At 32.3% G+C, this 15,610-nt stretch overlaps 2 protein-coding genes across 2 annotated transcripts in view; both read right to left on the reverse strand.

The window, feature by feature from the left end:
* toy (twin of eyeless) overlaps positions 1 to 15,610 on the reverse strand; it is a 1,118,401-nt gene that overhangs the window by 1,088,873 nt on the left and 13,918 nt on the right. The gene's annotated exons all lie outside the window — the stretch shown is intronic.
* Positions 9,787 to 12,340, reverse strand: LOC137234717 (uncharacterized). The gene is made up of 3 exons (XM_067758177.1): positions 12,285 to 12,340; positions 10,181 to 10,301; positions 9,787 to 10,107 (listed from the first exon to the last, which is right to left on the reverse strand). The coding sequence occupies exons 1-3, from the start codon at positions 12,338 to 12,340 to the stop codon at positions 9,787 to 9,789; spliced, it is 498 nt and encodes a 165-aa protein (XP_067614278.1).

Here is a 15,610-nt window from a genome sequence, read left to right on the forward strand (position 1 = left end):
TTTTTTGTTTTATTTTATTAGTATAAAATACAAAATTTTAGGATGTTTATATATACAATTTTACTAAACATAGTGAAGACTTTCCTTTAATTCAAGCTTAACAAACAAATATATGTGCATGCAACCAAAAATGATACTGTATTTTGACAAAGGATAAGTCTGTGTCTTCCACCAACCAAACGTTGTGAACCTAGTTTTAGTCACAAAGCTCTTGGTTCTAGCATTACGTTGTTGATTGCAATGAAATAAAATGTATAGTGCTGTTAGGTTTTAGTAAGAAACGGTTCAAAATTTGCGTTCTGGTGTTGTCGATCTATGTATATGGAAAACTCAGTAAATCATAAATGAATCTAGGCAATTTTGTTAGTGCTATTTTTATAGATGCTTACTTTTTCCCTTAACGTTTAAACTTCATATCAGAGCCTAGATTCAGTAAGTGTGAGTTTAAATGGTAGGCCTCAGGGGTTCTGCTAGCACCTACGGGAATAATTTTATACAAAACATTTCTTCCGAAATCAAATCTCTTGCATTTGCTTCCTTCTGTCTTCTAGTCAAAATATTTCTTGGGCCAAGATACTTAGTTTTCAATTACCTTGCGTGGTTTAACAACACAATAGTCCTGGAATTCCTTGAACTCATTGAGCTGGGTGAGAAAGATTTAAATATCAACGTGCCAAACGAGAAGTAATGCATAGAATTTCTTTGTATAAGTTTTGAAAGTGTTAGGCGCACGGCAGAGTGCTCGCTATAAGCTATGCTAGGCGAGAAGCAATTTTTATTTTCATATATTTTACATAGTGTTTTATAACCGATCGAAATATCCAGCCGTTATTGATATTATTATAAAACAAGATTTTTTTTTTATTAGTCAGTTATTTCATCAACAATTAACGACAATGTGTTTGCCAACACTTTTCTTTTTGATGCCTGGCATAAATTATATTCTAGGTGAAATATTATTGTTCTGGTACATTTTACTGACTGAGCAATTTTTTATGGTGAGAGTTCCATTGAAGTAAATTAAAAATTATAAGGGGGCTAACGAAGTGCGGCGAATTTTTGGGCAATATTGTGAATTTTTACCTGAGTGAAAAAGAAAGAAAAGTACCAATCGTGGCTACTGCCTAAAAAGGACCAAAATTGAAGAAAAGGGACCAGCGGACCAAATGGGGTTGGAAGGGACCATTTTTGGTCCAAATGGATCAAAGTGGCAACCGTTAAAGCGAAGGAAACTACCTTTCAAATTTCTCCACAGACACTGGTGAGTTTCTCGGTGATGACAGCGTTACCACTTGGGCCAGAATCGCGAATAAAAGAACTGGTAACGATATTCGGTTACATAATGTTCTGGGAACTATTTTACCGGTAACGCTTAGAATCGGGGCGTAAGAGAAAAGTTTAAAAAATTTAGATTTACGGTAATTTTACCTAAAGTCGAAACTGAATTTGAAGTGACACCGGTAATGTTAATAATGTCGTTTGTATTTAATGAGATATTACTGTTTATACATGATATTTTTATTAATGAAATGTTTGCTTGAGTGTCTACTAAGAAAGAACAAATTTTTTGTGACTCGTTAGGTTGTAATTCTATAAAATCTGAGTAATTTAAATTTAAACAATAGATGCCTATTGGTGATGGAAGTTCGCTTACTCGCTTAGTTCGTCCTCCCCCAGTGTTCGCTCTTGAGGGGAACTCGCGTTTAAAGCGCGAACGTTTGCGTTTCTACCTCTACCGCTTGACGATCTAGAATTGTTACCTCTATTGTTACTATTGTTTGAATTTGAATTTGACGCGTATTACTGTTGTTACTATTTTGGTTTCTATTTCTATTATCATATCGATATCTTTGATTATTGTTACCGTTACGGTTGCTATTGTATGCAAATGAACTATTGTTTCTATAACCAGTATAGCTATGATTTGGGTAAAAACCTCGATAACTACCACGTGAATTTCTGAATGTATTGTTATCACGTAATCGAAAAGCTAAAACCTGACGCTCTGTTACTTCGTTATTTTGTTCTACAATTAGTTTCGCTACTACGTCTTTCGGATCAGTATATGCCGTTGAGGCTAAAATGGTTTTGACTAAATTTGATTTTGCGTTTAAACAACACACGTTAACAGTTTGTTCGACTGCCATTTCATGAGCTTTCGCTTGAGTGATCCCTACAATAATAAGAGACCGCTCAAGTCAGTAAGCTAAATCTTCAACTTTTTTTGCAAAATCTGTGTAATTGTTATTGCTAACGTGCAACGCTGCAATTCTCCCTGCTACAACTTTCGAGTTGTCCGGTTTGATCCTACTACGTAGAGCTGTTTTAATTTCATTAACTGAATTTACTTGTCTTGGTATTGCTTCACGGGCTTTACCCTCCAGTTTTGAATTTAAGAACGCTATAAAAGTACCAGTTAAATCTGCAGTACCGAATTGCTCAAGTAATTAAATTTTGTCTATAAAAGTTTCAAGTGCTAGAGGATCACCACTGTAGTTTTCTCTAATATAATTAGCACATGTGTTAATGCAAATTTTCTTTTCCTCAAGTGTTGCCATGATTTGATCGTTAATATCTGAAGCTGAATTAGAAGAAGGTGAGGCAACGTTTGTACTAGTTTTATCGTTAAGATCTGGGTTTACGTTAGAAGAAGTTGAAGTTAATTTTTCGTTGGAAGAATCTTCGAAGCCTGTGAAATCTGCTAACAAAGATAATTTATTTTCCTGTTTTGTGACTTTTTCGGTCAAGTTTTCGTTTCCTTTGGACACGTCCGTCCAGTTGAGTGCAAAATTTATTGTATATCATTATTCTGTCAGTGACGTGGGCCGCAGTTGCATTTGACATGCGCGTTGCCAACTGCCCGCGCCTGTCAGATGCACCACGCACATAGCTTATATTATATTACGGATGGGGGGGGGGGGGGGGGTTTACTTTATCCTTACACTCCCTTAGAGTTTTCGTTATTTGTTTCAAGTCATTATCAATTATTTTAATATTTATGTTTGTTTCTTTTATTTCCAAATTCAGTATTTTTTGCAGAAAGCCCGTTTCCAATTTTTGTAGTTGATGACGGGTAGACTGGTTTGTAAAGCAATGGGACAGATATTTTGTCTTACCTAGTAAGTGCGGTGGTGTGATCCCATAGCTTTTGCATTTGAGCAGAAACTTGAGTCTTTCTTTTTGTATGTTTTTAGATTTTTTATTGAATTTTTGATGGTATATTGTATTTGTTCATTGTACTTTGTTCTGATGCGTCTAAAGAATTGTTTCATGTTTATGGTTGATTGTTGGAATTTTTTCTCGGATTTGCTCGCCGAGATAAGTTTTATACTTATAGATGGACCAATTTATGATATTTTTGTTTGCTTGGTGCAATATGGTCAAAACACAATTGTTGTTATTTTTTGAAGCACATTAGCATTGTCACGGAAAAATTCACCAAAAAAAGCTGCAAACTCAAATATCACGAAACAGTGACAAGTTTGGAATTAGTTTTAATGAAGACTGCTTCGTCAACAAAACGAACATTGAAGTACCACATGAAAGCCATTGTTTACTCTCGTGTGACACACAATTTGCATTACCAGTAACAAAAGGTAATTTTTCCCCCATACATGTAATCGCAGAATTGGAACAAGGGATACAATATATCGAGGACAGAGAAGTAAAGACGCAATAAGAATCAACATGGCCACGAAAATCAGCAGCTACCAGAGAAGAATCAATAACAATCCGAAAGAAAAATATACAGCAGCCGTCGCACCAAGATTATACGGTCTTCCCAAAATCCATAAGGAAAATATGCCACTAAGACCAATCTCATCACCTACCAAGGTACCTTGTTACAAATTGTCCAAACATATTGGTGCTGTACTCAAAAACATAATATCAGAAGATTTCAACATAAAAATGCATTTCAACTAAAAGAGGGATTGAAGAATATTAACATAGAAGATGATGAAATACTCATATCGTTCGACGTAATTTCACTATTCACAAACATTCCAACGCATCTAGCAATACAGACGATAGTGAAACAATGGTCACAATTGGAAAAACACACAAACATCTCAAGAAAACAGTTCCAAAATATATTAAAGTTTTGTTTCCGAGAAAACAATTATTTTATGTACAATTCGAGGATGTACCAACAAACATACGGAATGCCAATGGGAAATCCACTATCTCCTACTATAGCGGATATAGTATTGGACAAAATACTTGACGACAGCATAGCTGAATTAAAAGAAAAGGACATATACATCGCTTCAACAAGTATGTAGATGATGTATTCGCAATCATAAAAACCAAAGACGCGGAAGACATCTTAAAAATATTAAATGCGCAATATCCAAGCATAAAATTCACTATGGAAAAAGAAAAAGAAAATAAAATAGCCTTCCTAGATGTAGAAGTAAGTAGAAAAACAAACAGTTATTAATGAATTGGTATACTAAATCCATCGCAACGGGATGACTAATCAACTATCATTCAAACCACCCATGGAAGAAAAAAATTAAAACTGCAATAAGTATGATTAGAAAAGTAGCGCTACTCAGTGATGAAGACAACATTGAGGAAAACATGAAGAAAATAAAGAATATATTATTCAAAAATAGCTATCCAAGCACCTTTATTGACAGACTAATTGAAAACACAATAAACAGAATTAGTCAAAAACGCGACAATTTACCGTCGGACAACACCAACAAAAAGTACATCGGTGTAACATCCATACCGGGCCTTACTGACAATCAAATACTACAAGCCGAATAACACACTTAATTATATTTTTACAAAAATTAAAGATCCAATTCCAAAAGATCAACAAAATGATGTGGTTTATAAAATAACAGGCAATGGTCGCGATCGGGGAGCAACCTTATCGCTACAACAACAACATGATAATAAATGTGGAAAATGTTATATTGGCACAACCAAACGACAACTGGGTATACGTATTATTGAACACAAAAAAGCCGCAGCAAACAAAAAAACGAACACCGGTTTAGCTCATCATTTAACAAAGAGCAACCATATATCGGACTTCGCGAAATGGATCTTTACAATGAGCTTTGGCAGTTGTCTAAAATTTTTTCTATTCTAGTTTAATAAATTTTTTCGATTAAGAAAAAAATTATCATAACAATAATAATGATAAATAATTATTGTTAGGCCTTGAGCTCGATTCAAACCCGCGATCGGACTTCTCAAATGTTAAAATACTAGATATCGAAAAAATAAAAAACGGGAATGTCTCTTGAAAGAATACGAATACAACAACAAATACATAACACACTAAATTTCAAAGAAGACTTTGACAATATCAGCAGCGCCTTCTCAGCTGTTATCCAGAGATGCAAATCAAAGTAAACAAAAATACAAGTGCCAACTGTTTATGTTTGTTTTAAATAAATTGCAATTGATAATTTAATTGTAACATAATTAATGTAAGTAGATAAAAAATGTGTGTGATGTGTTAGTTCCATGTTCATTGTTAAAAAGAAATATCAAATGTTAATATGTATATTCACGTATCAAAGAACTTTTATTAACTAATTATACAAAAATGTGTAACTTAAATCTTAAACAGAATTAGATATTACAATTATTGAGAAAAGAAAGTAAAAGAAGTAATGTATGTACGAATGTATGTTCCGTGTTACATAGGTTACATATATACCGTGTTGATGTTAAATGTGAGTACGTATGTAAATGGTGGGTGTAATGAAAGAGAGTTTCAAGTATGAGTAAGCTTAATAGATAAAATAAATATAAGTGTAAGACTAAGCTTAAATTAAGCATAAGATTAAAGTAAGTAAGTATGTATAAGTAAGTATAAGTGTACATAAGATTATAATGTAACTCCTCCACCCTTAAGTTATTTGTGTCCTCGCAAATAATTAATTTACTGATAAGTTATTGTATTCCAATATAATTGACACAAAGTTTATGGTAAAAACAAAAGAAAATGTTTTAACTTCTTTTTACATTATTTATTGTTGAAATTGTAGTTTCGCTTGAATTGACTTTTGTAATATTGTAGAATCTATAACATAATTACCTTGGCGATCATATTTTACAAGTTTCTTATATTTAGGCTTACATTCCGCAATTTTTCTATTAATTACAATGTTTTCAAATTGCTTTAGTTCAGCATTTCCATTTTTATTTAATTTATTTATTCTTTGAATTTTTTGTTGTTCATACTCTTTACATAATTTATTAATGTCTTCTTTATCATAGATTTTTATTATAAAATCAATTGGTCTTATTTTTGTGGTGGAATGAATAGTTCTATTGTAGGCATTAAATATGTATATTAAAAAGTTTGTCGTCTAGGTCTATTGCTTTATTACTGTCAGCTTCTAATATGCGTAGATGTTCATTAAGTGTACCGTGGAGCCGTTCAATGTCTGAATTACCGGTCTTAAGGTATGTCGTGGTTACTTTACTTTACAGCACTATGTAAGATACAACGATCGTTATCGAAGATGAGTATATTCATCTTTCCTAAAAATAAAATACGTTCTTTTTAAAGCGGCTAGAACCGCAATCCACTTTCTATCTGTATGGACTATATTATTAAAATGTGTAGGGGTTACTGTTATTTGGAACGGTATTTTTAAAGGGTTTCTGTCGTACTTAGCTATAGTACAAATGGAACAATTATTTATGTAATACGTTATAGTTTTATAAAGTTTCGGGTAAAAATATTTATTTTTTAACTCTAAAAATACTTCTTCAATGCCTCGGTGGTTATTGCGAAGATGTTCATTTTCAATGATAATCAACATATCATTTTTGTCAGTGATTTCAATTAGCTTAATATTTGATCGATACAGTGTCAAAGATTTATTACAAAATTGCTAAGATAAATATTTTGAAACTTCATAAAAAGTCATCACTTTCACAATATATACACATTATACCTTCATCTATTAATATATCTTTCTTAATTTTATTGAGATCTGATTCAAAGATTATTTCTATGTGCTTCTGACACTTTTTGTTTACAATTGTTAACATACACTTTTCTTTTTCTCCATAACGTAGGTATATTTGATTCTTGTAGTAATTTATTGCTTTTTCAGTTATAAATATATAGTTCAAATCATCTTCAAGTGCGCTGTGCACCGTCGCATCTGTTGATTTAATATCTATTTGATCATCACTTTCTCCATTGAATTGATTTTCTACACATACTTGGCTATTAAAAATATTTCCTTTTATAGAATTTTTTTCTTCGCCATTTACAAAATATCTACTAAGAACGTCAGCAACTGTGTTACCTTTACCTTTTATATGCGAAATTTCAAAATCATACTCATTTAGTAGAATTTTCCACCTTTGTAGTTTTATGTTTGGCTCCTTAATGTTGTGTAGCCAAACTAATGGCTTGTGGTCAGTCTGAATTTGAAACTTGCGAACATATAAATATATAAATGTTTTACTGATCAGACAACAGCAAGTGCTTCTTTCTCTATAGTTGAATATAGGAATTTCATGGTCAGACAACGTTCTTGATGCATAACAAATTGGATGGCTTTGTTGGCTTAAAACTGCACCTATTGCGAATTGTGATCCATCGGTTGTGAGTATAAACTTTTTATTAAAGTTTGGTGGTTGTAACCCCGCTTCAATAATAATGAGTTTTTAAGAGCTTCAAAGGAATTTAAGAAAACTTGGTTTTTAAAATCTAATACAGCATGTTGCTTTAAAAATCGAACCATGGGATATGCAACTTTGGCATAATCTCGCATAACTTTTCGGTAATAACCGGTGATACCTAAAAATCATTTTATTTCCTTTATATCAGAAGGTGGTTGCATTTTACTTATTGCATCAATTTTTGAGGGATCAGGTATAATACCTTCACCTGTTACAAGATGCCCTAAAAACCTTGTAGTCAATGCCGCGAAATGGCATTTATCAATTTGTACTTTTAAATTTAAATCGCGTTAAGTGAAAAATATTTTTTTAATAGAATATATGTGTTCCTGAAAACTGGTTGAAAAAATCAAAATGTCGTCTAAGTAGATAACGCTAATTTTGTTATTATGAACTCTTAATACGTGATTTATTAACCTTTGAAATGTTGCAGGGGCCGTTTAATGGCAAAATGCCATACGATGAAATTCGTAATGGCCACTTGCAGTCGAAAAAGCCATTTTAGCCCTATCCTCAGGATGTACCTCAATTTGATGGAATCCCTTAGCGAGGTTTATAGTGCTAAAATACGACCATTTTCCCAAATTATCAAATATGTCCTCCATATTTGGAAGGGGGAACTTGTCGTCCACTGTTTGGTCATTTAATTTTCGGTAGTCTATCGCAATTCTGCATTTTTGTTTACCACTGTTATCTGGTTTCTTGGGTACAACCCATAATGGGGAATTTTAAGGACTACTACTCGGCGATATAATATTTTTTTCTAGCATTTCCTGTATTTGCCTATCCACCTCTGCAGGGTGTATCACAGGATATTTTTACAGTTTGCTATATATAGGACTGTCAGTTTTTGTTATGATTCGATGACGAATTTCAATACTAAAAGGTAAACTTTCGCCATCTTTACAAAAAATATCTTTAAATTTACTTAAAACTATTTTTAAAATAAAATTCTTCGTCTTTTGAATTTAAATGTGAAGGAAACATATTAGGTAACGAGTCTTCCATAATTTCTTCTTCATTAATCAATATTTTCAAAGTCTCAATATTCAGATAATCTTCTACTGCCAATTCTTCTTCTTCGCTAAAATAAATCGGTATTATTGCATCTTTTGTTATTAAAACTCTATGTTCGTAGTCTATTTTACAACTTAAGCTAAGCAATATATTATTTCCTATCAGACCATCAAAATACCTGTGAAATACAAATTCTAAAAAATTTACGTAAAAATTTGGCTTATTAAATTGTTGAAACAATGGAAAGCTATATTGAATGTCCGTTGTTACATCTCTATTAATTACGTGTAAAGTGATTGGATGTGATTTTATTTTCCATTTGGGATTGCATATATACTGAATTCTGCACCTGTATCTATTATAAACCCAGAAGCAAATGGTAATCACTAGGAAAGGAGTAAAAGTGATGGTAATGCCGCTTTATTCTTTGCTGAAATTTAACACAGCGATGTCCTAGGAAATTCATATCTTACCAAATCGCATACCTAAGAATATGAGTTTTTCAATGGTGTACATAACCGACTCGGATATTCAAAGGTGATGGTGGGTCAGGCTCGCGCCTTAACTAAACATATACCCAAGAATATGAACTTACTGTCTGACCTTTATACTTGCTCGCATACCCATTCCTTGTAGTGATCATTTGCACGTATTACGTGCTCATATACTCATGACTATGGGTTGATCAATTTTATGCAATACCATCCCATATACCAAGAAATATGAAGAATCAATTATATACCAGAAAATATGAAGCGGTCAGTTATATGTATTACTCGTCTGTACACCCAGTTATAAAGGATAGTAAATGCATGCTTATCTATTTCTTTTAATGTAAGTATAATATATTTAATTTTAATATACTTAAACATTAATACAATTACAGTCAAACAAGAAGAAACTAACTTCAATTCATTTTAAATTATTAATATACTTAAATAGTAAAATACTTTAATTAAATTAAATTAATATACTTAAATATTAAAATAATTATCGTCAAAAATGAAGAAACTACCTTCAGTTCATTTTACATCGTTAAATAAAGTAATATAATAAAATATAATAACATATTTGCCTATTAAATAAAGTTTATCAAAATTATTTTGTTGCTTTTGCAGTTTTTGATTTTTTGAAGGAGTTTGCCTTATGGTATCGATTTTTCCCCATTTTGAATGATCTTCTAAGGTCCCGTTCATACTCCTGTCTGGTGAACCCTTCAGTTTGTATTGCTTCTGAAAAATAAAACAAAATAAATAATAAAACATATGTATCAAAAATTTCGAATGGGTAAATTTTTTTAAACGGGATTTTGTCTTGCAATCCATCATAATTAATCTGGGCCATGGTTTTGTCACTGAGGATTTTTTTGATGCCATTTACAATGCCAACTTGCCCAATAATGTTGCTAATATTGGAAACCTGGTTAAAAAATATGCACAATAAATTACTAAAAAAAAAATTTAAAACCATATTAGCGCAATTTCATACTCACATATACATCTTTATTTTTCGCAACATGGTTTTCAATTTCATCGAGACTCCTCACATCAAGAACTGGAAAGTTTACTTTCTTCTCCACTTTCTCCAGAACCCTTTGCATAAGCAAATTATTTTTTTCCTGGATGTTAATTAAGGCTGCAATTCCCAAAAATGGTTTAAAATTATACAAATTAAAAATATGATTTATTTTTATAATAACCATCTAATTTTTCCGTTGCTGTACTTATTTGCTTTTTTATATTGTTCAACTACATTTGTATATTGTCCGGGCCTGGAGAAATGGTTTCGTCATTTAGTGTGGCATTGCATCTAAAAACTGGTGTAAATATGCAGTCCGACATCTTTGAGGTTTGTGCTTCTGATTCTTAAACTGTATGCAAAATGGGAATAAATAAATATTCCTTATCATTAATTGGAACGTAAAAAAATTTATAATCGACCTGTTTTACGTTGATCATTTCTTCATTTTCAATACGTGCATTATCAGAAATAAAAATGCCTAAATCAGTTAGCGAATTTAAAGGCCTCTCAAAAAATGCTTTGCAGTTAGTAAATATTTTACCTATAACAAAAACTTCATTTTTTCTCTTGAAAAGCGAATAATTTTAAGTGGACTACCACCAGCAAAACAAATATTGTCAGGCTGTTTTGTTTTTAAAGTGTAATAGGTCGAAATGTATGTTTTAACGTACCCAATTTATTAATTTTGGGACCCATAAATTTTTCTTTTCTAATAGTTTCACAGTGTTGGTCTTTGTTATTTATATGCTCGAGAATTTGAGTAGGTTTTCTTATACATTTTTTCAATTTTTGTAAATAGTTTTCAAAACTATATGCCGTGAAAAAGTTTACAAATCCTATTTCTTGTACACATTCTGTCAAATGAAGGAGAGAATGGACATTAAAAGATAACTGCTCTTCGAGATAAATAACGGGAAAGAGATTAACAAATTATTGCACAATATCTTGAGCAACACCGATATTTGCCCGATATTTTGCTTCTGTTAAAAGGAGCCTATATGCAGCGCCTACATTTGCGTCAACAGAATCTTTTAGGACAAAAATGCCCGTATAGAGTATAAATTTTCGGAACTCTACAGCCTTCCTTCGCTTTATTTCTTCAAAACATCTGGGTTTGCAAGCAAATTCACTAGGAACGAAATACTTTAAAGAAAGCATTTTACTTGACAAATTCTCCTTTTCTCTTTTATTAAGTTTCGGAAAGTTTGTTTTCCAATTCCATATGCAAAGAATTATTTTCTTGACAACACCCAATTTAACCATGTGTATCACGTCTAGGGGAAATTGTGTCACCATTTTTATACCTAGATCTTCTAGTACAGAGCTTTCATCAGTCAAATGTTTATAATTTTCGTACGTTCTTAATAAAAAACCTTCGTCAGTCCGTGGTGATGATTTTAATGTGCTATAAATTGTTCTATTATTTTTTCGTTTCGCATCCTTCCAAGGCATTGTGCTCCAAGGTTTGACACAAAAATGCTTTTGCAGGAAAATCACAAATAAAAGCTCTGATTTTTATTTCAAGGATTTTTCCATTTATATTCAACCCGTTTTTTAGTAAATTTGATAATTCAGACGCAAAATCTTTTAAATAATTATCTACGCTAGATGGTTTTCTGGTGCCTAAATAAACCCCAAATAACATAACCTCAGTATTTAAGTCAGGGAAAATCTTTCCTAAAATGGGCCACATCGATTGTCCTGAGCTTTTGTTCAAGGGAACGCCGTCAATACCAATGTCCAACAATACTGTCTCTTTGTTTTTAATAACATCACTGATTCTACGCAATTTATTTTCTATCCCTATGTGTAAATATGTCTCGGGTAAAACATTTCCGATAAGGGTGGCCTGCCTGGTAATCAATGAATCGGAGCAAGTTGGAACATGCAAATGCCACTTATTGAAAACCCTCAATAAACCATTAAAAGCTGCACGTGTTATATTGTTACTCACAGCCCATTGTTGTAAATCTACTGTCAAGCTGCCTTCACGTTCGTTAGAATTTTCTGAACTACAGTTCTCGACATTCAACTCATTAGGTTCGTCATTGTTTTGATTTAAATTATCATTTCTAATAATTTTCTTTTTTTCTGCGTTTATCAAACGCCTTTCATGACATTTACTATACATACCTTAATTTTTATTCACTCAACACTTCACAATTAATAAATTAAGTAACTTTTTTAATTCACCTTTTAATAATATTCCAGTTAACATTCAACTTTTATTTGCTTCCACTTCTAATGCACTCTGAAATCGTACTAAAGAATAAAACCAAAAATTGAAGCACGCCCACGTTCGGCTCCGCAGTTACACGAGTAACGGGCACTAGAAACAAAAACAAACACGTGTCACCGCCTGAAAGTTCGTAGAAAGCTAAAAACTGAATAACTCGCGTAACTGGGGAAATGAATCAATCAGTCGATCCTCCAAGAAGATGTACAACTGAGCAACTCGCTTACCGAGAGGTATGGGTAAATCAGTCCAACGTATTTCTGGGAATATTTTAAATGGAATATGGGTCATTCAGTTGGGAACTTTGATGTTTCCTTTGAATCGAGCATTAAAATTTCTATAGAAGAACAAGTACAAAAATATTTGCCGTTTAATTCGAGTTTACCTCGTGCTTTGGCCCGCAGCCTATTACAGACTCGCTGATATTTTTCAGTAATGAAACTTTTTGCTGGTGGGAACTTAAGTTTTCTTACGTTAGTGTTTATTGTTATACAGGTTAATTTCTTAGATCGTCTAATTGAAAATTTTGTTCATTTTCATTGACTCCTATTTCCATAGGCTCTGCAGGCGGATTTCTATTATTATACAGTCTTTCATTGTTGTTGTTATCATTTTGATTATAAAAATTACGTCAGCTACGATTCGTTCTATTTGTTTGGTTGCTGTTGTTGCTGCTAAAACTTGGCTTAAAAACGAGTTCAGTGGCATACTGTTATCAGAGCCGGACAAAAGTTGCACATTGTGCAATTTGAGTTCGTATTTTCACACAGACACTAACGATGTGCGATCACGATCGTTTGCTTTCGCTTGTCACTCACTAAAATCAACAGTGAATGCAAAAGGAAAAGTCCATGCTACTTTTTGGGCACATAATAAAAACAATATACCGCAAAGTTAAAGTGTCTTTTAATACGTTTTAGTTAGTATTATTAAGTTCCTTTGAACATACATATTAATATTTATAATTTAATATTAATTAATTAATTATTAATAAATATTGACAATTCAATATAAGTACCTTTTTGTACGTTCTACTTAGTTTTATTAATTTTTATACATTTTTATAAGCTTTTATTTAGTTTCACTTTTGTTGTCTGTAATGGAATCTTGCAAGTTAAATTTGATACACTTCCCGGTGTCCGATTGAGCTGAAATTTTGCACACATGTATAACTCCGATGACAATGCAACATTACTTTGTTAGAATTCGTTATATTAATCGATAACACAGTTATCCGTAAAGATTTGTATTTACTTTGGCATAACAGCCTAAGTCCCATACAAACCCGCCGGTACCTATCCGTGGATTGTGATATTTGGACGTGGTGAATCACGCGTGTCACGCGTGGTGAATCTCAATGCTTGCGAAAAGCGGAGACACAACCCTCTGTTGTATTTCTGTGTATAACCAACATAGCTGAATTTTTAAGGCTGTTTAACTCTGTAATCTTTTCTGTAATTTATTTTGCTTTTGGAAAAATTACGTATTTGAAAAAAACTGGCAGAAAAATATTGGCATAACAGCTTAAGTTAAATCAAGAATGGAAAAACTTGGAAAATTTGAGCAGATGTGCCAATTACGCGTGCCCGTTGAACGAAATATTGACAATCTATTGATAATCGCTAGGAAATTAGCGACATTCCATCAACTTAGCAGGACTTTAGCAATACTACTGTTATTATTTGGCCGCTCAAACACACCCATATTAATTGTGCATTAAATTTAAAATATACAACTCAAAAGCTGAACTACCAGCGCTACCGCCATCAGCTCAGTGTCATCATTGCCAGTAGCGCCAATAACACCAAACTCGTGCCTGACACACAAAAGTCGTTTCACTCAATAGCGCAAGTGAAATGTACTACGCACTCACTACTAAGTAACGTCAAATATTCGATTGGAGTCATTTCGTCAATGAGCTAACATTGAGCTGGCACCGCATTGGCGCTGGCGCCATGCAATTTACATCACTAAAATTGCACGAATGTCCAGGCTCATGACTGTTAATCCAGATGGTGATGGTTGAGTCTTCCTCAAAGGAATGCAACCTTGCAAACAACAGCCGTGTGGTGTTGCCGGTAAGTGTTGCATACTTTTCTGCGCACTTGATTTTGTTTTACAGATTTTTGGCGATGGAATTTTAGCTAAGCGAAAGTAGAATTTTATTTTAAAACAGATTTAACCCACAGATGAGAGATCTGCAATAAGTAGTTGTAAACTGAACGCGGCATAGGCAAAGTTAAGTTATTTAACACTGTTTGACATAATTTTATATGTGCTCTCTGTCAAAAATGCTTCAACTAACTTAGTCACATTTTATTTCGATTATGAATATGCCCCAATATATTCGGATTATGATATAATAAAATTAAAGAAAAAAATAAAATTAAAGAAAAAAAACTTTTTTAAAAATAAGCTTTTATTATTGGCTAATAAAATTAACTAAAAAGTAAGTTGATGCATTAAAAGAAATGGATAGAATGAGAAACGTTACAAATAACTAAGTAAAGATTACGTAACTAATTTAAACAATATTTTACCCTACTAAAAATTTAAAAAAATTCCTTTTTAAATTAAATTTAAGAAAAAGGCTTTTCTAAGAACAAGCTTCTATTACTTGTTAATAAAATGAACTAAAAAGTAAAAAATAAAATTAAAGAAAAAAAAACTTTTTTAAAAATAAGCTTTTATTATTGGTTAATAAAATTAACTAAAAAGTAAACAATAAATTGACTCTAAAGAAATACAACACTTTATAAGTTCATTGTAAGCTTTAACGATAATTAGGCTTTTTCGTCTGCGACAAAAGAATTCTATATTGTACATAATTATATATTTTTAACATTAAAACTTTACACCTAAATTATTAAACCTTACAGTTTATATCACAGTCCTAATTGTTCTAATAAAAGCGTGTTACATTGCGATAGCAAGAAAAGGAGATCCTAAATATTCTTAATTATACCATTAAAATAGCTGCAACATCATCAGGAATCCCGTTTTGCACGAACGGAACCAAAAGGCTGCACTTTGACGTTCACAGGCCAGGCTTCTGATTTTAAAATAGTGTCAGCAATCTCTTCAGGCACGCCAAGTTTAAAATTTACCCATTTTAAGGTATGCGGATCCACACATTTCTTTATTAATTTAAAGCAAGACAGTTGG

The sequence above is a fragment of the Eurosta solidaginis genome, chromosome X (genome assembly GCF_040869045.1).
Source record: "Eurosta solidaginis isolate ZX-2024a chromosome X, ASM4086904v1, whole genome shotgun sequence".
NCBI classification, from domain to species: domain Eukaryota; kingdom Metazoa; phylum Arthropoda; class Insecta; order Diptera; family Tephritidae; genus Eurosta; species Eurosta solidaginis.